At 47.7% G+C, this 22,875-nt stretch overlaps 1 protein-coding gene across 38 annotated transcripts in view; it reads right to left on the bottom strand.

Annotated features, from left to right (window-relative positions):
- The window catches only part of LOC121270936 (sorbin and SH3 domain-containing protein 1-like), a 221,347-nt gene that overhangs the window by 93,741 nt on the left and 104,731 nt on the right, over window positions 1-22,875 (bottom strand). For 26 of the 38 annotated variants that reach the window (XM_041176569.1, XM_041176578.1, XM_041176560.1 and 23 more), the window contains exons 2-7: window positions 22,781-22,836; window positions 16,546-16,614; window positions 6,705-6,821; window positions 3,846-3,872; window positions 3,636-3,757; window positions 2,215-2,964 (exon numbers count right to left, since the gene is read on the bottom strand). In XM_041176569.1, coding sequence (XP_041032503.1) covers window positions 2,215-2,964; window positions 3,636-3,757; window positions 3,846-3,872; window positions 6,705-6,821; window positions 16,546-16,614; window positions 22,781-22,790 — 1,095 coding nt within the window. In that variant the 5' untranslated portion in view covers window positions 22,791-22,836. Of the gene's footprint in view, window positions 1-2,214; window positions 2,965-3,635; window positions 3,758-3,845; window positions 3,873-3,929; window positions 4,004-6,704; window positions 6,822-16,545; window positions 16,615-22,780; window positions 22,837-22,875 lie in introns of those variants that run through there. The other 12 variants (XM_041176575.1, XM_041176567.1, XM_041176600.1 and 9 more) reach the window with 8 other exon arrangements.

Below are 22,875 nucleotides of genomic sequence, written 5' to 3'. Positions count from 1 at the left end.
GGCAATGACCATCTCCAAACAAGGGAAAATCTAACCATCTCTCCTTGACGTTGAATGGCATTACCATCATTGAATCCTCCATAGTCAACATCCTAGGGATTACCATTGACCAGAAAAGCAACTGGACCAGCCATATAAATACTGTGGCTCCAAGCGCAGGTCAGAGGCTGGGAATCCTGTGGTGAATAATTCATCTCCTGACCCAACAAAGTCTGTCCACCATCTACAAGGCACAAGTCAGGAGTGTGATGGATTACTCTCCATTTGCCTGGATAAGTGCAGCTCCCACAACACTCGGGAAACTTAACACCGTCCAGAACAAAACAGCCGCTTGATTGGCACCCCTTCCACAAACATTCACTCCCTCCACCACTGACGCACAGTAGCAGCAGTGTGTACCATCTACAAGATGCACTGCAGGAATTCACCAAGGCTCTTTAAACAGCACCTTCCAAACCTGTGACCTCGACCATCTAGGAGGACAAGGGCAGCAGATAAATGGGAACACCACCACCTTCAAGTTCCCCTCCAAGCCACCCACCATCCGGACTTGGAAATATATCGCCGTTCATTCACTGTCGCTGGGTCAAATTCCTGGACCTCCCTCCCTAACAGCACTGTGGGTGCACTTACACCACATGGTCTGTAGCGGTTCAAGAAGGCAGCTCACCACCACCTTCTCAAGGCTAATTAGGGATGGGCAATAAATGCTGGCCTAGCCAGCGACACCCACATCCTATGAATGAATAAATGAAAAAAAAAACACTTGTCCCACACTGTCCTTTCACACTCTGGCACAGTGGGTCTTACACTGTCTGGATTCCAACTCAGTCTCTCCTGTTCCCTCTCATGTTTGGGCATGCTGGTGCTGAGCGAACAGAGTTTTATTCTGCTTCAAAGTTCTGCTCTACCTGGCCGTGAAGGAGTCTCCTGCTTTGAGAAGGTGCCTCATTCCCCACCGCTGACATCTCTCCTCCTGAGCAGCGCAGAGCCAAGCCGCAAACCGGGTTGCAATGGATCATCAAGTTACTTTCAGCCCCGGAGGTGACAAGATTTTGAATAGTGGAAAGCGGGACTCCCTGGTGTAACGCTCCCTCTCAACACAAACAGGTTTCCCTTTGCAGCTCCGGCTCGGTTTTTATCATTGTACCATCGGAAACACATGAAGTGACCATAAACCTTTTCTTCCTTTCAAATACGGATTCCCCACCGAGTCCCAAGGGAACCACATTCTGTGACGTAAACAACTCAGACAAGTGCCTCCTGCTTTCCTGCTGCCCAATTCCTGCCCACCTCACCCAGCAGCACTTAGTTGGGGGGGGGGGGGGGGGGCAAGTGACAGATCCAGGGCACGTGCGCAAACCTAAAATTTAACTCAAACTCGTTCTGCTCCTGCTGAATAAACGGGAAAGCTGAAAGCTGGGACATTTGGACCATGTTAAAATTAAATTCGAGACATGGGCGCCCTACACAACAATGTCACTGGGACGAATGGCGATGGACTTGGAGAAAGGCGGGTTGTCTGCCGGCTTTGCACCCATCTCAAAATTGTGGGTTTCAGCAGCTATTCTGCTATGGTAGGAGTCACCAGTGAGCCCCCATCTTGCCCTTTCCCATCATCCACACTGAGTCACCTGCTGTGGGGGTTGCTGGAGAGAGAACGGAGTGGTTGGGGTGGAGGGGGGAACCTTGGCAGGTCTTCCTCATTCTAACACATAGGGGGCTCAATCATGCAGCCCTGGTCAACACTCGGACAGAGTCTTGGACCTCAGCACGGACCGGGAACATTACTTTCATACTGCAGCATCTGAAAAGCCTCGATTGTTTCATTCCTGCCCAAGCCCAACAGCCTATTTCTCTCCCCAAAGCATCAGGCGTTAACAGTTCTGATCTCTGTGACAGCCTGTGTTTGTCCCAATACACGCACTATTCCAGAAATCACAGTCACCTTTCCAGTGCGAGACCAAACCAGAGGCACAAACAAAAAGGCAAAGACAGAAAGCTGTTTCTGCAAATAAAGGTTCACATGCGTCTCGCTGGGATAATCTTGTCACAGCAAAAAGAATTAAAACGTGGGAGGAGGGCAGGTAAGGGTGATACTATTGAGGAGGAGTGGGCAGGCAATCAGGAGTGCCGGGTGAGAATTGGTGAAGGAGTGACAGAGAGAGAGAGAGAGAGAGAGAGAGAGAGAGAGAGTGAAAGTTCAATAGATACCACACTGTAGGCGTCTGCCCATTGAGCAGGACTCTGGTGGGCGGAAGACAGGCCCTGTGCCTCCTGTCTCACAGTAGTCGCCGTGGATGTCTTCTCCTGATCCAGCGTTGAGTTTCCACTGTACAACTGAGGCGATGGCTTTAACTGAGAGACGCTGGTCTGGACACTGCCACTCTCGACCCTAGGCAAGAACACCTTAAGCAAAGGTTTGCAGGGAACTGGTGGGGGAGAATCAGCAGTGGTTGTCACAAGCAACTGGGCTCTGGTGGCTGGTGCAGAGAGTGCATCAACTTCCCAACCTTCTGATCTCTCGGGTGCATTGTGGGTGGAATCTCCAACTGAGCAAAGGCCAGGGTTATTAGACAAACGTGCTATGTACAGATTACTGACCTTTCTCCCTGGGGTGGGGCCACCAGCAGATCCGGTGACAGGGGTACTGGCCCACCGGGCAGGCTGGGGGGTGGTGGTCTCAGTAAGCCAACCCGACAGCGAGTGGGGGACAGTCTGGCCAGCATGCAGCCCTACCTCAGTCGAGCAGTTTGCGGACTTTGAGCTGGTGCCAAAGCCTGTGAAAGGGGGTTCCTCGTTGCAAACGCTGGGTGGTGCTGAATGCCCGGGCGCAGGCGACTGCTCAGGTCTAATGGGCACATAATCCAGAATGGGGACTGGCACAAAGTAAGATGGCTTAACCTTGTTGGAGGGACGCCATGCAAAGCTCTCTTCCTTAGGGGGTGGGGGGAGAGGAGGTGGCTATTGGGGTGTTTTTTTTAAAAAAAAAAGACAAGAGCACCAATGACACAAAACAGAAAAAGAGAAGTTAAAATAAGTACAGAAGTATTAAATCACAGGAAAAACTCTCTCACTTTAACAGTCGCTGAATGAAGTGATAGCAATGTCCAAACCACCTGAACCGGCTTTGCCAGGGCTCAGGATGCGAGCTTGGCTTTTCACAATGTTCTCGCTTTCGCATTTACAAGGACATCATTCACATTCCCCCAAGCCTCGCCCCACCCTATCTCCGTAACCTCCTCCTGTCCCACACCCCTCCAAGATGTCCGAGCTCCTCCAACTCCGGCCTCTTGCACTGCCCCGATGTTAATCGCTCCATCATTGGTGGTCATACCTTAGGCTTCCTAACTCCTAAGCTCCCTCCATAAACCTCTCCACCTCTCTCTCTTTTGTCGAGATGCTCTCTTAAAACCTACCTATTTGACCAAGCTTTCAATCACTTCTACTAATCTCTCCTTACACGGCTTGGAGTCAAATACTGTTTGATAATGTTCCCGAGAATCATCTTGGGACCTTGTTAAATGTCCTATATAAATACAGATTGTTGCTGATTCTATAGCTCTGCCTGAAACAACTGCTTTACACATTGCTTTTCTAACGTTGACCAACCCAAGGGAGTAAATCTTTGGTACCTGAAATTGTGTTTTGTAGTCAGTTGGCAGATTGGGTCGCACACTTCGAAACCCTTTGGCTGCCAATGATGATGAAGTGACATCTCCATTAGTGTCAACAGTTGAAGGTGGCATCCAGCCATCTGTAAGTGAACGGAGCAAGTTAGCCAGAGTCAGAACCAGTAATCTCACCAAATAAAACGGGACCAAAAATAATCTGCTCTTTCCTACCTGACTCTGAACTTGGCAGCTCAGCACCTGTGGTTTTGACAAGTAAAAAACGGAAGGAGAACACAGAGAGAGAGAGTTACTCACACAGTATCCAGCCTGTCGACAATACCAAATGCAGCAAGACATTGCATATTCGAGACAAAATCTTTTCTGTGGGTGCCTGCTCGTACTGGGCTGTTGGTTACCACAGCAACCCATTTTAAACATGATGCCCTTGCAATTTCTGACCCCTGCTCACACAATATAGTATTGATCCTCAGAAATGAAGACGGCCATTGTTCCTTGGCTTCATCAGTCACTGGCCGAGACAAAAAGCAAAAATCCAATTAATTCACGCCATCCTCTGTTGGCTCAGAGCACGGCAAGATGCGAAATGCCACAAATAACTCAGAATTCAGACGCAGAAAGTCTCTGCATGTCGTGTAGGCTGAGACTGAACAGAACAGCACTTGGAAAAATTTGCTCAGTTCCGAGTGAAGGCGGATCAAAAGAGAGAGAGAGAAAAAGCGAGAGAGAGAGACAGAGACAGAGAGAGAGAGACAGAGACAGAGAGAGAGAGACAGAGACAGAGAGAGAGAGACAGACAGAGAGAGAGAGACAGACAGAGAGAGAGAGACAGACAGAGAGAGAGAGACAGACAGAGAGAGAGAGACAGACAGAGAGAGAGAGACAGACAGAGAGAGAGAGAGAGAGAAAAAGAGAGACAGACACAGAGACAGACAGAGAGAGAGACAGAGAGAGAGACAGAGAGAGAGACAGAGAGAGAGACAGAGAGAGAGACAGAGAGAGAGACAGAGAGAGAGACAGAGAGAGAGAGAGAGAGAGAGAGAGAGAGAGAGACAGAGAGAGAGACAGAGAGAGAGACAGAGAAAAAAAGAGAGAGAGACAGGCACACAGAGCCCCAGCAATCTGAAACATTCGCATTAAAATGGTGCAATATAACGCAGTGAAAACCACAACGCCTGACCAACTGCACAAGTCGGTATAAATAGGGAAGACTACAGCCTCACTACATAACGCAGTAATTTGAAATGTGCATAATCGATGAGTTTGAAGAAAGCTGAGGAGTTAGCAGCCCGTTCACAATCTCGCTGTCACTTTCCAGTGACCAGGTGCTCTTGTCCCTCTCTGTCAGGTACAATGTTACCTGGGAGACGAGCCTCCACCTGCCTGGTACACGAGCAGTTCTGGGGCTGGAGCTGGGGGGGGGCAACACCATGGGGGGTCAGCAGGTCAGGATTTCGGGCACGGGGGAGTTTGGGCTGGGAGGTCAGCAAACCCGATTTGCAGCGAGCATAAAAGTTTCTTCTATAAAAAACTGCATGAGGCACAGATTGGGTGCTAATCTCGGCACTCCCATTGGATGAATCTCTAGCCCAGAATTGCAGGGTTAGGTATTCACCCCAGCGTAAACACTACATAAATGTCACAGGTGAAAAGGGAACGATACTGTACAAAAGCAGCACACTGTTCTCATTGGAGATAACTGAACCATCGCCAAGATTTCACAGTCACTACTTGTTACCATTTGGCACTTTGCACTTTGCATACATTCTCCCTCAATTCCATGAATGTTATGAAGGAGACAGATGCACAAAATTCAAAAGCTTTATCATCAGAATTGGCAAAGCATTAGATTGGAAAATAAGCACAGTACATTGTATTTAACTGTGAAGTTTTGAGCAGGGAGGGAGCTGACTCACTCATGCTATTCGCCAACCTAAGGTGGATTGTGTGCAACTGGTCCATTCTGTTGTGTTTAGTCTGAGCTCATTGCCTTTGTGGACTCTTGTAACTGAGATAAAAAAAAAACTGGTGGGCAAAGCCCAGAGCACAGGGAACCACTAAACGTGACCAGAATAAAACAAGAGGATGAAGGGCGATTAGGCAATGTTAAGCTTTGGTCTCAAAACTCTATGGATGATGACAGGAAAAGAGTAAGGGACATGAAGAGTTCCATAGTTCGGGGAACAGACATTGCAGATTTCAGCACCATGAACATTTGAGAAGACGGAGAGTCCAGAAGGCAGAGAGAGGAAACTTTAGAGGATTACAGAGGGCAAGAATAAAAGGGAGAGAGAGAGAGAGAAAGCAAGCAAGGCTGCAGGTTCGAGAATAGCCAGCTATCAGGTAGTCAGCCCTGTCTGTGCGAGAGAGGCAGTTCAAAGAGAATATGAATAGGAAAAGAGTCCAGTATTCAGTGTTGGCAGCTGAAACTTCACAGATAGTTAAAGGATGCGAAGGGAGAAGAGGGGCCAGCAGAAAGGAGAAACAAAGCAATCAAACTAGGACAAAGGCAGTGAGACATCATCCAAAATGACACAAAATGGTTCCATTTCAGCATCAACAATTCCAGTGTTCCGTATTCCGCAGCTACTATCTGGGAATGGATTATCCTTCTGATCTTCTCAAACTCACCTCATTAGTACAACACTAACCATGGTACAGTTATGACATTATAATTTATACTGATTGTAGAGGGGCCAAGATAGCGAAGGTGATGGGATACTGAAGCATATCGGTCCACATGGGAACACAAAGGTTGATGTGTGCTGGTTTGATCAGACACAGTTCCATGGTGGCTCTATTCAAACCTCAGTGACCCCTGGGTTAGAGAGGGAGGCAAAATCAGCCAGGGTTCCCGCTCCTGATCACTGCCCAGTGAACTGTGGGCTCTCCCCAAATGCCTGTCATGATGAATAGCTCCAGAACAATCGCCATCGACACCTATGAGGTGTCCATCGGAGATCAGCTAAGAGGAACCAGGATTCAAGCCAGTGAGCTATCTAAGCCTGCACAGAGAAACTTAACCAGAGGAGGAAACTCTAGGCTTACATTAAAAAAACCCTAAATCCTTACTGGCTGCTTGCTGGGTGTCCTGATTTGGAGGTGCGCCAGGGTCCTGAGGTTCCACATTTCCCGCTATCCGCATTGTCACTGACCCCTTTCCCACGGTGATTTTTGATGGATCCATTTCTGCAAGATCAGATGATGTAAGGTTTATAAACCGCTCACAATCAGCTTCATTCTCAAACATCCGTATTTACATTCCTCTCCCCAGGAATTCTATTGGAAGCGGCACTCTGTCCAAGTAATTGTTATATTTTTGTTTGAAACGGAGCATGTTAGTAAATCCACACCAGCCAGACTCGGGCCAGGGGAGGACGTGGAACCTGTCTGCCACATACCAAAAACTAGCCGTGCAGTAACACCTCCGCTCCAGGAGGTGAGATAGTGAAGTGACACATGAGGAGAGATTGAGTCCATTAGGATTATATTCGCTGGAGTTCAGAAGAATGAGGGGGCATCTCATAGAAACCTATAAAATTCTAACAGGACTAGACAGGGTAGATGCAGGGAGGATGTTCCCGATGGTGGGGGAGTCCAGAACCAGGGGTCACTGTCTGAGGATATGGGGTAGACCATTTAGGACTGAGATGAGGAGAAATTTCTTCACCCAGAGAGTGGTGAGCCTGTGGAATTCGCTACCACAGAAAGTAGTTGAGGCCAAAACATATGTTTTCAAGAAGGAGTTAGATATAGCTCTTGGGGTGAAAGGGATCAAAGGGTATGGGGAGAAAGTGGGAGCAGGCTATTGAGTTGGATGATCAGCCATGATCATAATGAATGGTGCAGCAGGCTCGAAGGGCCAAATGGCCTATTCCTGCTCCTAGTTTCTATGTACCTTTACCAGGGGGCTGTACAAAGATAGATAATAAGCGTTTTTGGTGTCAAGGGTCAAATCACAGGCATCTAGAAATAAATCAAATATATATCAGGTGGATAGTTATACTGTCTCCTCTTGCCTCCAGTGTTGGCTGTTTGGTATTCGCTCTTTCAATCACATCTTCCTAAACCTCACATGCCAGGTGAGCATCACCCCCAGGAATAAGTCCCTTTTCTTCCAGAATCCTTGCAGTAAATCTTGCAACCGATCACCTGCCAAATAGCTCTCCTCCCTCAGTAACACCAAATATTGCAAACTTCACCCCCTCCCCAGTGCTAATTCAGGTGCTTAACCAGCTCCTGAATGCAACTGGCAGCTGATTAATTGGCAGTGCCACAATATGACCCCCTGGCACGACTCTGCCCCTTTACATTCCCAACTGGCACTAATCTCTGTCCAGCATCGGGCAGTATTGGAGCTGACAGCTTGGTCAGTTGTTTGTGTATAATTGGATGTACAGGAGAGCCCTCTTGTTTCTGGCTGACAGTGAGAGGAAGCAGCTGCAGACAGGCAGCAAGAAGCCGCTTAAGGCAATCGTTCAATACTTAACAATATGCGTAACCACCAGCCCCTTACCCAGTATCTACCAGCCATACTGGAACCAGTTTTTAAACTCAGTTCACCTTCTTCTTGGCTCGAAGGGTGATCAACAGAAAACCAAGTCCTCCCATCTACAGTGAATTGCCCACTGTCTCCAACCAACAATGCACACACCCCACCCGACAATGCACACACCCCACCCCACCATGCACACACCCCACCCCACCCCACCATGCACACACCCCACCATGCACACACCCCACCCCACCCCACCATGCACACACCCCACCCCACCCCACCATGCACACACCCCACCCCACCCCACCATGCACACACCCCACCCCACCATGCACACACCCCCTAATAATACAACTAACCAAAACGGAATGTCTTGCCCTGCGAGGCTGATGGAGGCAGCCATTTGGTTTTACTGGAAATCTTTTACACTTTTCCATGAGTTTGAGAAGTAGCAAAAGGACAGCTCAGAGAGATCTAGTCAGGTCACCAATAACCGGCAATAAGCAGGCAGAAACCCACCATCTAGCAGCATCCACGAACAGAATACTGACCATGTCGCAAACTTCAAGTGTTAAATATCTGCACAGTTAGTGTGTCAAGTAGCCATGAATACAATGAAAACTACAGCTAATTTGCATAAATGGAAGCTCATTTGTATTTTTATTAATGGATGTGTCCATTGTTCAACCGGGTGTATTCAGAACATGTCAAGTCTGGCTCAGCCCTGTTTGCCCCACTTTCTTCCTTCCCCCCCACAATCTGTGTTCAGCTTTCTCAGAGAAAGTCACCGTGAAGGCATGAAGGGATCGAGTGCTGGAGGGTTATATGAGCTTGGGGGAGAATCAGGACCGAGTACAAACTGATGCACCCACCCCCATCAGCTTTCCGGCAGACAGGGGATTACAGAGCAGGAACCTTGGCAGGTTTCCCCGACCCTCCCCCCTCACTTCACCCCTCAACCACTAGCTTCCCATCCAACCCAGCTGGACCGAGGTCAACAGCTGCACACCAACTCCCAACAAGTGAGCTGAGCCAAGTCAGCACAGACCACAGCTGGATCCTGGCATCTCCCCAGCACAGGTGAGCAACATCTCTCCACCGGTCAAGATTCCGGAACTCGACTCTATGGTTTGAATAACTCTGAATCGGTTGGACATGCACACATCACTTTGAACCTGATCTATTTTACGAAGCTAGATCAGGAGACTGAACACCAGGCTTTCAAACTAAAAGACGACCAAAACCGTGAGATCGAAAAGGAAGGCAGGGAAGCAGATGCCTTTTAGGTGAAATCCTGCGTCCGTCTATGAAATGGTGAGAATCTAAAGGAATTGAAAGGCACTCGGCAGTAAATTACGGAGGTGAAAAGCACCCTCAAGAGGGCGTGGGTTATTTCTGATGGCAGGGCGAGATGCAGACCCACCAGTTAATGTACCTGTTACCAGCAGTGGGTCAGGATAATTTTTCAGTCTCTTCACTGGGTGAATTTTCACTGTGGAGACAGCACGTGTGGGGAGCGAGGCAGCTGTTGCTGCAAATACAAAAATGAACACTGCTCGTCCACAAGGTCACAGCATGGCACTAAAGATACCCCACCCACAACTCCCCTCCCACCACCACCACCGACTGTGACTCAAGGAACATCAAACTGGGCCAAGCAGAGAAATAAAGAAACACAACATGGAGGCATAATGAGAAAAATATGAGAAGATTCAAGATACATTTCAATCAAATCACAGCAGTGAAAGCAGAGCCTTCCTCAGCCAATGTACCAGAAGCAGTCCAGATACTCACACAGAGTGTGTTCACCGGGTGAGGTAGTGGACCATTGCCCCTCTTGAGCAAGAGTCCACATCTTTGGGGAAAGAGAGCAGAGAATCATAGAGTCCTAATGGCATGAAGGAGGCCATTCAGCCCATTGGGTCCATGTCAACTTTTTGTGGAGAGATCTAGTCTGTCCCATTCCCCTACTCTATCCCCATAGGCCATAGGACCAGAGGTAACGAAAACTACAATCAGGCAGCGGAAGCTATGAAATCCTCATACACACACAACTGCCTGACTCCAGTGTTATCCCTGATCAATGCACCATCTGAAAATCTCTTCACTCACCAAAAGGTTCTCCAACGTCATTTACAGATCCCTGGACTTGAGCTTCAGGAAACCAACCTCAGCCTTTTACTCAGCAGATAGTTTCAAATCAAACCTATACTCAGATTCCATCACAGACACTAACAGGGTTACAATGTGCTGCTTTGCTGCTGTGCATCATTGACACCCCTATGGGGAGTTGGGGATCCAGTAATTTACCAGTTTAAGTTACAACTGCCCAATTCAACATACACCTGGCCATAAGCTAGATTCAAGGACAGCTGGAAGAGTGAACGATTCTCATGTAAGTATTAGCCATTGAGCAGGGGAACACTATGCGTATTACTTTGTTAAAATAAATAACAGAAAATACTAGGAATACAGGGTAGGTGCATCAGCAAATAGAATTTTGAAAGGGTTATAACTTCTCAGGTCAAACACTTTCTCAGAATTTAAGTTCTTTAAAAGAAAACAGCACCCCCGGGGTTGGGGCTGAGTGGAAAGGGGGCAAGAAAATGTCACAGGCAATGGGCCCTCTAATCATTCCATTTTGTATATTTTTTATTTCAATGCTTGGCACCTTGAAAGTTATTTTGCGGAGCTCTGCACAATTGTTATCTTAAATAGGGGAACTAGTGAGTGGCCTGTACATCCACACACTTGAGGGATTATAGAAAAAAGGTCAAATATGATGGCTGCTTGTGCAAAGCAGCAGCCAATTGGTGCACAGCAAGGTCCCACAAACACCAATCAGACCAATGACAAGATAATCTTTTTGAGAGATAAATGTTGACGAGGAGATCAGGAGAACAACAAATTATGCCAGTGGATCTTTTACATCCACTTGAAAGAGCAGATAGGGCCTCAGCTTAACATCTGAAAGACAGCATCTCCAACAGTGTAGCACTCCCTCAGTAGTGCACTGGAGCGTCAGCCTGGGTTATAGGCTCAAAGTCTCTGGCGGTGCGGTTGGAGCCCAGGACCTCTGACTCAGAAATCAGGGCGTACCTACTGAGACGGGCTGAGCAACAGGCCAACAGCCTTGGCCTGATTTAAGTCCAAAGCGGCAAAATGGAAAGAAGGGGCTGGATGAAATACAAAATTCATCTCAGTCAATGTTAGCAGGCAACAGGAAGAAGGATGAGGAGTGAAACAGCCAATAGGGAGTTGTTTAAATTCGACCATGGGATGTGGGTGTCACTGGCTAGGCCAGCATGTACTGCCCATTCTTAGTTGCCCTTAAGATGATGATGGTGAGCTGTCTTTTTGAACAGCCGGGGGCGGTGGTGGCAGAATGGGAGTGTCACTGGACTCGTAATCCAGAGATCCAGGGGCCCAGAGTTCGAATCCCACCGCAGCAGATGGCAAAGTTTGAATTCAATAAAAAAATCTCGAATTAAAAGTCTAATGATGACCATGAAACCATTGTCGATTGTCATGAAAACCCTTCTGGGTCACTAATATATCCTTCAGGGAGGGAAATCTGCTGTCCTTACCTGGTCTGGCCTACGTGACTCCAGACCCACAGCAATGTGGTTGCTCTCTGAAATAGCCGAGCCAGACACTCAGTTGTATAAACTGCTACAAAGTTCATAAGGAATGAAACTGGATGGACCATGGGCATCAACTCAGGCACCCAAAACGACTATGGGAAACTCAGTCCCATCAACTCTGCAAAGTCCTCCTTATAGACATGTGCCAAAATCAGGAGAGCTGTCTCACGGACTAGTCAAGCAACAGCCTGACCTTGTACCTAAGTTATGTTTCTGAGAGTATGACTATGTTCCAGACACTGCCATCACCATTCCTGGATATGTAACATACTTGAACCCATCCTCACCAACCTGTCTACCGCAGATGGACCTGTCAATGACAGTATCAGTAGAAGTGACCACCGCACAGTCTTAGTGGAGACCAAGTCCCGCCTTCACATTCAGGGTTCTGTTGTGTGGCACTACCACCGTGCTAAATGGGATAAGTTCGAACAGATCAACTCAAGACTGGGCATCCATGAGGCGCTGTGGGCCATCAGCAGCAGAATTGCACTCAGCCACAATCTGTAACCTCATGGCCCAGCATATCCCCCACTCTACCATTACCATCAAGCCAGGGGATCAACCCTGGTTCAATGAAGAGTGCAGGAGGGCATGCCAGGAGCAGCACCAGGCTTACCTAAAAATGGAAGTGTCAACCTGGTGAAGCTACAACACAGGACTACTTGCGTGCCAAGCAGCATAAGCAGCAAGTGATAGACAGCGCTAAGCCATTCCACACCAACACGCCAGATCGAAGCTGTGCAGTCCTGCCACATTCAGTTGTGAAGTTCACTGGAGGAGGCGACTCCACAGATATCCAGCACAGCTACAACACTGGTATCTACCCGGCTATGTGGAAAATTGCCTAGGTATGTCCTGGACACAAAAAGCAGGACAAATCCAACTCGGCCAATTACCATCCCATCAGTCTACTCTTCATCATCAGTAAAGTGATGAAAGAGGTTGTCAACAGTGCTATCAAGCGGCACTTGCTTATCAATAACCTGCTCACTGATGCTCAGTTTGGGTTCCGCCAGGGCCACTCAGCTCCTGACCTCGTTACAGCCTTGGTTCAAATATGGATGAAGGAGCTGGACTCCTGGTGTGAGGTGAGAGTGACTGCCCTGGACATCAAGGCAGCATTTGACCGAGTGTGGCATCAAGGAGCCCTGGCAAAACTGGAGTCAATGGGAATCAGGGAGAAAACTCTTCGCTGGTTGGAGTCATACCTAGCACAAAGGAAGATGGTTGTGGTTGTTGGAAGTCAGTCATCTCAGCTCCAGGACATCACTGCAGGAGTTCCTCAGGGTAGTGTCCTCGGCCCAACCATCTTCAGCTGCTTCATCAATGACCTTCTCTCCATCAAAAGGTCAGAAGTGGGGATGTTCGCTGATGATTGCACAATGTTCAGCACCATTTGTGACTCTTCAGGTACTGAAGCAGTCCATGTCCGAATGCAGCAAGACCTGGACAACATTTCAGGCTTGGGCTGACAAGTGGCAAGTAACATTCTTGCCACACAAGTGCCAGGCAATGACTATCTCCAACAAGAGGGGATCTAACCATTGCCCCTTGATGTTCAACAGCATCTCAATCATTGTATCCCCCACTACCAAGATTCTGGGGGTTACCATTGACCAGAAACTGAACTGGACCAGCCATATAAATACTGTGGCTACAAGAGCAGGTCAGAGGCTGGGAATCCTGTGATGAGTAACTCACCTCCTGACTCCCCAAAGCCTGTCCACCATCTACAAGGCACAAGTCAGGAGTGTGATGGAATAATCCCCACTGGCCTGGATGAGTGCGGCTCCCACAACACTCAAGACACCATCCAGGACAAAGCAGAAGCTTGATTGGTACCCCATGCACAAACATTCACTCCCTCCACCAGCGATGCACAGTGGCAGTAGCGTGTACCATTTACAAGATGCACTGCAGTAACTCACCAAGGCTCCTTCGACAGTATCTTCCAAACCCACGATCATCAGCATCTGGAAGGACAAAGGCAGCAGACACATGGGAGCTCCACCACCTGGAAGATCCCTACTGCCCCACAACCCACACACCATCCTGACTTGGAAATATATTGGCCGCTCCTTCACTGTCGCTGGGTCAAAATCCTGGAACTCCCTCCCTAACAGCACTGTGGATGTACCTGCACCACATGGACTGCAGCGGCTCAAGAAGGCAGCTCACCCCCACCACCTTCTCAAGGACAACTAAGGATGGGCAATAAATGCTGGCCCAGCCAGCAACGCCCAAATCCCATGAATGAATATAAAGAACTCCATGTGGTGTAGGTACACCCGCAGTGCTGTTAAGAAGGGAGTTTCAGGGTTTTGACCCAGCGACAGTGAAGGAACAGCGATATATTTCCAAGTCAGGATGGTGTGTGGCTTGGAGGGGAACTTGCAAGTAGTGATGTTGTCATGCATCTGCTGCCCTTGTCCTTTTAGATGGTAGAGATCTTGGGTTTGGAAGGTGCTGTCGAAGAAGCCTTGGTGAATTCCTGCAGTGCATCTTGTAGATGGTACACACTGCTGCTACTGTATATCAGTGGTGGAGGGAGTGAATGTTTAAGTTTGTGGATGTGGTGCCAATCAAGCAGGCTGCTTTGTTCTGGATAGTGTCAAGCTTCTTGAGTGTTGTTGGAGCTGCACTCATCCAGGCAAGTGGAGAGTATTCCATCACACTCCTGACTTGTGCCTTGTAGACGGTGGACAGGCCTCAGAGAGTCAGGAGGTGAGTTATGCATTGCAGGATTCCCAGCCTCTGACCTGCTTTTCTAGCCACTGTATTCTAGCCTAGCCCAGTTCAATTTCTGGTCAATGGTAACCCCAGGATGTTGATAACGGGGGATTCAATGATGGTAATGCCATTGAATGTTAAAGGACAATGGTTGGATTCTCTCTTGTTGGAGATGGTCATTGCCTGGCACTTATATGGCACAAATGTTACTTGCAACTTATCAGCTCAAGCCTGAAATGTTGTCAAGGTTTTGCTGCATATGGACATGGACTGTTTCAGTATCTGAGGAGTTGTAAATGGTGCTGAACATTGTGCAATCATCAAGGGACATCCCCACTTCTGAACCCCCGTTGGAGGGAAGGTCATTGATGAAGCAGCTGAAGATGGTTGGGCCTAGGACACTACCCTGAGGAACTCCTGCAGTGATGTCCTGGAGCTGAGATGACTGACCTCCAACAACCACAACCATCTCTCTTTGTGCTAGGTATTACACTCTAACTAATGGAGAATTTTCCCCCCAATTCCCATTGATTTCAATTTTGCTGGGGCTCCTCAATGCCACAGTTGGTCAAATGCTGCCTTGATGTCAAGGGCAGTCACTCTCACTTCATCTCTGGAGCTCAGCTCTTTTGTCCATTTTTGAACCAAGTCTGTAATGAGATCAGGAGCTGAGTGACCCTGGTGGAACCCAAACTGAGCATCTGTGAGCAGGTTATGGCTGAGCAAGTGCCACTTGATAGCACTGTTGGTGAATTCCAAAGCTTTGCTGATGATTGAGAGCAGGCTGATGGGACAGTGACTGGCCAGGTTGAGTTTGTCCTGTTTTTTGCAAACAGGACAGACCTGGGCAATTTTCCACATTGCCGGGTAGATGTGAGTGTTGCAGATGTACTGGAACAGCTTGGCTAGGGGCACTGCTAGTTCTGGAGCACAAATATAGCTTCAGAATTCTTGCTGTAATGTTGTCAGGGCCCATAGCCTTGGGTGTATCCAGTTGCTTCAGCTTGTTAACAGTGAATTGAATTGGCTGAAGACCGGCATCAGTGATGCTGGGACCTCAGGAAACAATGGAGGAAACCAGCAGGGAATGGAGACAGAGGATTGAATCTACTTCAATCAGCGGAGACCAGAGGGTTGCAGACTGATCAGGAGAATAGGGAGGTCATGATCCTGAAGCTTAATCTTGGCTGGAACAGAGCGGAAAGATAAAAGTGGAATGATCAGAGTGGGAATGAGAGGGGAGGAGAGGCTGAGTTGAAGTGTAGAGTTGCTGGGAGGCCAAGTTCATGTTTGTGAACAGAACTGTGATCCTTGTCAAATCAGTTAGCCAATTGGCTTTTAGTTTCCCTAATATAAAAGGGAATCCCAACAATCCTGGCTGTTTGAACCACATCCCCTAAGCCTTTCCTGTCTGCCCCTCGACCCCTGGCATAGCCTTCCTACTTGCCCTCAGGAGTCTCAGGACTAATCTTCAACTTCCTGGTTGGAGTAGGGTTGGGAGTTTGGGGCTGGAAGCTGTCGAGGAGGATCAGTTTCGTATTATTTCCTCATGGGTAAAGAGAGGCCGGAATGCTGCTCCAGCCCCACAAAGAAATCTCGAGCCTCTCCTGCTCCACCTGCTCCCTCTCCCAGCATTGGCCTCAGTGAGGAGGCATTTTTGATCAGGAACCTGACACGTGCAATTCCATTCCCACATAGGTGATCATAGATGAAGCCCAGGAGTTAAATTCTGCTGGGCTTCACATTCTGAGGGGCCTCACATCTCCATCCGTCCATGTCCCTGGCTTTGCCCATGCTCAAAATTGCTCCCGAACTGTCTGATATTCCAAGACACCAAAGAGGCACTGGTGGCCATGGTGCTGATCGCCAGCTAGAGCTGACCCAGAGAGCATCTGGCAATGGGCCAATAGAGAAAATCATGAACTTCTGAAAGACAGGCAATGGTGTGAATGATCTAGAAGGGCACGAGGGTGAAGGGAGTCCAGGTCAGGGATGGGAGCGTTCCTTTTGAAAGGAGGAAATTTGAAACAGCCAATACCTCGGTCACGGTGCTGTTGGTTTGTTGGAAGCCCATTCACAATTGTCTGGGAGATGGTCACTTCGGCCTCTGAAAGGAAGAAGAGAATGAAACAGCAACAGTTAGATTGATAGGCAGCATTGGGACATGGCTTCACTCAGACTCCGAATGCAAAGGAAGAATGGGGAGAGGAGACATTGGGAGCAGTGAATTATAGTAACAGACGAGTGTACTGTCACGGGTCAGCGCTGAATGAGTGAGTTTCCTCCGATCGTTCAGCCATTGAACTATTCCTTTCTCATTTCTCTCCCCGCTTATTCTTGGGTGCATTGCAACTTCACTGCTTCCTGCCCAACCGAACCAGAAATTCTTCATATGTAACTGCAGGCAGTGAGCTGGCTGTTTGACTGTAGGAAGAATCACAATGGTGTCCCATTTTGCACTCAGTTGCCACCCACCCCAGTGTAAACCAAGACCTTTTCACATCTCATTCTTGTCTTTTGAGGTAATTGGCAAAAGAACCAGAGGGTGAGATGAGTCATAGACACATGGGGCCAGTGTTGCAAAGAAGGAGGCTATTTAGCACATCAACATCCATATCAGTTCTCTGTAGAGAAATTCAGTCAGTCCCATTCCCTCACTCTATCCTCGCATCCCTGCAAGTTTACTTCCGTCAAGTGCCCATCCAATTCCCTTTCGAAATCATTGCTGGTCTCCACTTCTCAGTCCTGCCAGCAGCAAACTCCAGATTATTACAACATCACCGTGTAAAAAGTTCTTCCTCTCAACCCCCTCTATTCCTTACCCAAAACCTTAAATCCGTGGCCCCTGGTCCATGTTACACAGTCAGTTGCTACAATCTGGAATGCGTTGTCTGAAAGAGAGATGGCAGCAGATACAATGGTAACTATCAAAAGGGTACTGGATATGTACTTGAAAGGGAAATTATTGCAGGGCTATGAAGCAAGCAAGGGAGTTGGATTAACTGGATATCTCAAAGAGCTGGCACAGGCACAGTGAGTCTCAGGAGGAAAAAAACTGTAAAAACAGGGAAATAAAAGTACTGGTCTGAACTGGTCTTGTATACCTTAAAATGGGACACCAGTAAAAACTGGGAAATAAGGGTACTGGTCCAAATTGTTTTTTTTTACCTTCTGGAGTCGAATAGCCTCCTTTTAAAGGTTATTGAAAGCAGCAGGAGTCAGGGAATGCAGCAGTGGTAATGTTACTGAGCTATTAATCTATCATCTCTTTGTTTCTCGCGTGTCGGTGCAGACTGGATGGGCCGAAGGGTCTCTTCTGCACTGTGCGTTTCTGTGATTCTGAGAATGGCGGAGCAGGCTCAAAGGGCCATGTGGCCAACTCCTGTTCCTGTGAACGATTGCGATGTGACAGAAACCCAGAGGGTGAAGGCATCAACATCCAAATCGCGCTGACAAATGGAAACAAAAAGCTACCCAACAATTACAAACGAATCTACGATGATTGTTATTTGAGAAGATGCCACTTGATAGACACCTCACGCTAGCTCAGCCGATTGCCCAACTACAGGTATGGATGTTTTCTGATTGCAGGTCCTATGCAAGTACACTACACAGGACCACTGCCTATATGGGCGAACCATCAATCCCACGCTCAAAAATAAAAGATTTAAAAGCAACCCCTTTAATAAGCTGGAAATGTTACCCTCGTGCCCTTTCCAGGGGACCGAGCGCCAATGTGGGCCAATGAGACTTAGTACAGGGTTGGATACGGGCAGTAGAATTGGAAGCATACAGAGGGAGGATGGTCAGGAAAAAAATCATGGAGTTTGTGGCAAGATCAAAAACGGCAACTTCAGTCCTCCCGATGTTTAAGTCCACTCCCAGTGCGGAGTCTCACTAGGAGGGTGTATGGGTCACAGAATCAGCCCTGAAGTATCACAGTCCTGTCCCTAAGCCACACACAAACCCAGTGAAGCGAACGCCCAGCAGCAGAGCCTTAGATTTTTGTTCAGACAATAAAAGCACAAAGCTGTACTGAACCCTGAGTGTGTTAGCTTCTCCAGCCTTTAACTTTGCCCCGATTCAAAAGGACTGCCCTTGTCCTCAAACAAATTGTTTCACGTAAATCTGGTGTCATCTCCTGTTCCAAGGTGGGGCTGAGGGACAAGCTTTATCATGTAGCATCAGCTGACATAGGGGCTGAGGGCAGTAAACGTACAGTGAATGCGCAGCAAATTTGCATCTGCCTGAACAAACGGGACCTCCTCTTGTAACACAGAGATAGAGGCATTCACAAAAAACACTCAAGTCATCACCGTCAATCATTCAATCTGTCTCTTGTACCCCACTTTCAATTACACGAATCAGTGAGTTTTCTTTACCCCTGTTCTTCCCAACCTTTGTCACGATGAGGTGACTTGTGAATGAATGAGATCAACCTGTAATTTCACTGGCTAGCCAAACATACACTGAACTGTCTGAAAATGACTTTTTAATGTCAAGAAAAGGCACTGACCAAAGAAGGCTGCCACAAGTCACCCGACATCTGGTATTGCCAGTGGCCAGCTTTTGAAAGGTTCCAATGTGGACTTATAATTCAAGTTTTGCAACTTGAACTAAGACAAAACAAAGTGCTTAAAGATGCAAGGCCACAGTCCAAGGTGAAGGTGAGAAACAAACTAATCACCCTCAGAGGACTATGAAGAGAGGCATTTCCTATCATTCAAAGACCCATCAAAACTCATTGCTATCTAAGGAAAATATATTAAAATAGCAAATTACTGGATATTGAAACAATGGCTGCCACCGACAGACCCACCCCAAACCCTTTGGAAATACAAAATGGGTGAAGTATTTCAGGCCACTATGCAGCCACTGTATAGACATCGTAAGAAAATTTTCAGCAAAGGAAACTGGCCGAAAGCTAGGCTCTCTCTTTGGAACAAGTATGTTGCCTGGTTCGGAAGCCAATGTTATTAGAAATCTACCAGCGATCCAAGGTCTCGTAACAATTACAGCACGGCTGCCACACCACGTGTCTGTCTGTGTGTATGTACGTGTGTGTGTGTGTGTCTGTGTGCCTGTGTGTGTGTGCGTGCCTGTGTCCCTGTGTGTGTGTGTGTGTGCCTGTGTGTCCCTGTGTGTGTGTGTGTGTGTGCCTGTGTGTGTGTGTGTCTGTGTGCCTGTGTGTGCGTGTGTGTGTGCCTGTGTGTGTGTGCCTGTGTGTGTGTGCCTGTGTGTGCGTGTGTGTGTGCCTGTGTGTGCGTGTGTGTGTGCCTGTGTGTCTCTGTGTGTGTGCCTGTGTGTGTGTGTGTGTGTGTGTGTGTGTGTGTGTGTGTGCCTGTGTGTGTGCATCAGTGTATATGTGCCTGTGTGTGTGTCCAGCTATGCATTCATGTTTGTGATTGTCTCTCCTACATCTGACCACATCCACAAAATCAGCAAATCCAAATCCACCACAACATTTAAAAAGCTACTCCTCAAGGACAATAAAAGGACACTTAACTGTATATATTCCTTTATTGGTTTTGTGGATGTGGTCAGATGTAGGAGACACAATCACAAACATGCAAACACAGATGGGCTCACACACGGGCACACACACGCAAAAGTGGCCATGTTGTAATTGTTATGAGCCCTAGGATCACTGGTGGATTTCTAGTAACATTGGCTTCTGAACCAGGCAACACACTTGTTCCAAAAGAGCGAGCCTAGCTTTCGGCCAGTTTCCTTTGTTGAAAACTTTCTTGTGATCTCTATACAGTGGCTGCATAGTGGCCTGAAATACTTCACCCATTTTGTATTTTTTTTTATTATTGGGCTCTAATGTCCCTTATTTCCAATGTCTGTGTGTGTGTGTGTGTGTGTGTGTGTGTGTGTGTGTGGGGGGGGGGGTGTGGGTGGGTGTGGGTGTGTGTGGGTGTGTGTGTGTGGGTGTGTGTGTGGGTGTGTGTGTGGGTGTGTGTGTGGGTGTGTGTGTGGGTGTGTGGTACGAGCGAGAACGTGCCAGAGAGAGCCAGCAGAGAGAGAGAGAGGGGACAGTGCTCCAGAGAGAGAGAAAGAGAGAGAGATGAAAGCACACAAAAGAGAGAGTGAGTGTGCGCCAGAGAGAGCGAGAGAAAGGGAGCGTGCCAGAGAGAGAGAGAGAGAGCGAGAACCAGAGCGAGATCGCGTTTTTATGATTTTTCTCGGGTTTAGTGATTAATAAATTTGCTCTTCGATTCAAAGCAACCTTATTTGTTTGGCTCATTATTACTCACAGCTTAAACAGCAAAATACATTTGTATTTGGCAAAGGCATATCCTTGCAATAAAGAAACAAACTTAGACCAACTGAGGAGGCTGAATAGAGGGGAGCCAGTTCACTGTTCCTCACCTCGTCATAACACCCTCCATTCCTGAAGGATATCAGAATAAGATTTTTAACTCCTGACCCGAACATAAAACTGGGGTTACAGATGCCCATTAAAGAAACCTGCCCTGCTTTCATTCTGAAATGTTTTGTTGCTTCTTAACAATTAAGAATACACACACACAGCTCTCTGCTTCTGAACTCCAACTTCCTGTGTAAAAAACAGAAGGTTCCTTTATTTCTTAGTCTACACCAGAGGGTTTTAAAAACATCCAGGGCTTAGCACACCCCACTGGCAGATTTTTTTATATAGCACTTCTTTTTAACTAAAATGTCCTTTTACAAAAAAAAAAGCATAAACATTAAACACAAACATCACACATTCCCATTTCATCAGCGCCACTGAAATCTGGGGTTAAATCTAGGTTAAACCTAGGAAATCTGTCCTGATGAGTATGAAATTCCTGGGTTATGGGAGAATGGATCAGGGATACTGGCTCCAAGCTGAAGAAGCTGCCTGTTGTCTGAATAGAAAATAAGATTTGCTGATTTTGTTTTAAAGGAAACATCATTTTAAATGTTATCAGAACAGCAAGTAAAATGAAAAATATTCTACAAACGGCTGCACTCCATCGGTGAGCTGAGCTCGAATGGGGCCAGGGGGAGGGGAATGGTGAATCGGTTGGTGGATGTTAAGATTTTCTAAAAGGAAGAAGGATGTCCACTGAGGTCCTGCCCTCCAACAACCCTAACTGAAGGTTAATGTGGATGGACATCAGCCTCACTGCTTCAGGTACTCATCATCCAGGCCACAGACAAGCAATGGACGCTAAGGTGGTGTTGGGAGTGCTTCACGAGAAGCCAAGTGATGGGGCAGAAAGGTTAAAACTGGAAAGGAAACATTGTGCTTGAGCATCTGAGGTCAAAGCTGAGGGACGTTGTGTCCTGTGTGTGCAGTATCCAGAATGTGCTGGCGGATGATATATTCTGTTTCTGGTCTCGGGACACAATTAATTTATGTTGCACCCAGGATCCCAGATTTTGTTGAGGAATTTGCAGGATCAAAGTGCAGGTGACCATCACTGCTGAGTAAGGGGGGTGGTGCTGGAGGAGGGGGTGGTGCTGGAGGAGGGGGTGGTGCTGGAGGAAGGAGGTGGTGTTGGAGGGAGGAGGTGGTGTTGGAGGGAGGAGGTGGTGTTGGAGGGAGGAGGTGGTGTTGGAGGGAGGAGGTGGTGTTGGAGGGAGGAGGTGGTGTTGGAGGGAGGAGGTGGTGTTGGAGGGAGGAGGTGGTGTTGGAGGAAGGGGTGGTGTTGGAGGGAGGAGGTGGTGTTGGAGGAAGGGGTGGTGTTGGAGGAAGGGGTGGTGTTGGAGGGAGGAGGTGGTGTTGGAGGAGGAGGTGGTGTTGGAGGAGGAGCACTCCAGCGCCCCTGATGGCATTGCATGTCACTAAGACTCACCTTCCCACAACGTCACAACCCCTGGTCGCTGCCAAGTTAAAAAGCACTTCAGCAGATAAATACTTGGATTGGTCAGTACTTCTGGACAGACATCAGTCTAAATTACTATTCCTGTGACTGCTGCTGGAAAATATACCTGAGTGGATAGTGCATAGAGAGATTGAGACTGACAGTGATGCCTTCCAAATCTCAATAGCCTGTAGCATTCAGGATGTCTTGTGATATTTACATCAACACATTTTGGCTCGCAAACACACTGAAGGCTTGCCCAAAAAAATCATGAAGATGTTTCTAATAAAAAGTCATTGATCTGAAATGTTAACTTTCCTTCAATCTACACAGAGGTTGCCTGCCCTGCTGAGTGCTTTCTGCAAGTCCTGTTCTTATCTCACAAAGCTGCCGTCTCCATTTATGAGAGAGGATTGGGGCAGTATTTCCAATCAATGAACAGAGCTGTGCCCTTACCTGAATTCATGGCGATATTTGAACTTGCCTTGTGCACTTCAAGACTCTCGTTGTCTCTGCAATATAAAGAAAGCAGCCATCAGATCTATCTGACC

This window comes from Carcharodon carcharias, chromosome 28 (genome assembly GCF_017639515.1).
Source record: "Carcharodon carcharias isolate sCarCar2 chromosome 28, sCarCar2.pri, whole genome shotgun sequence".
Taxonomy (NCBI): Eukaryota; Metazoa; Chordata; class Chondrichthyes; order Lamniformes; family Lamnidae; genus Carcharodon; species Carcharodon carcharias.
This window is presented reverse-complemented; position numbering and strand designations above follow the sequence as displayed.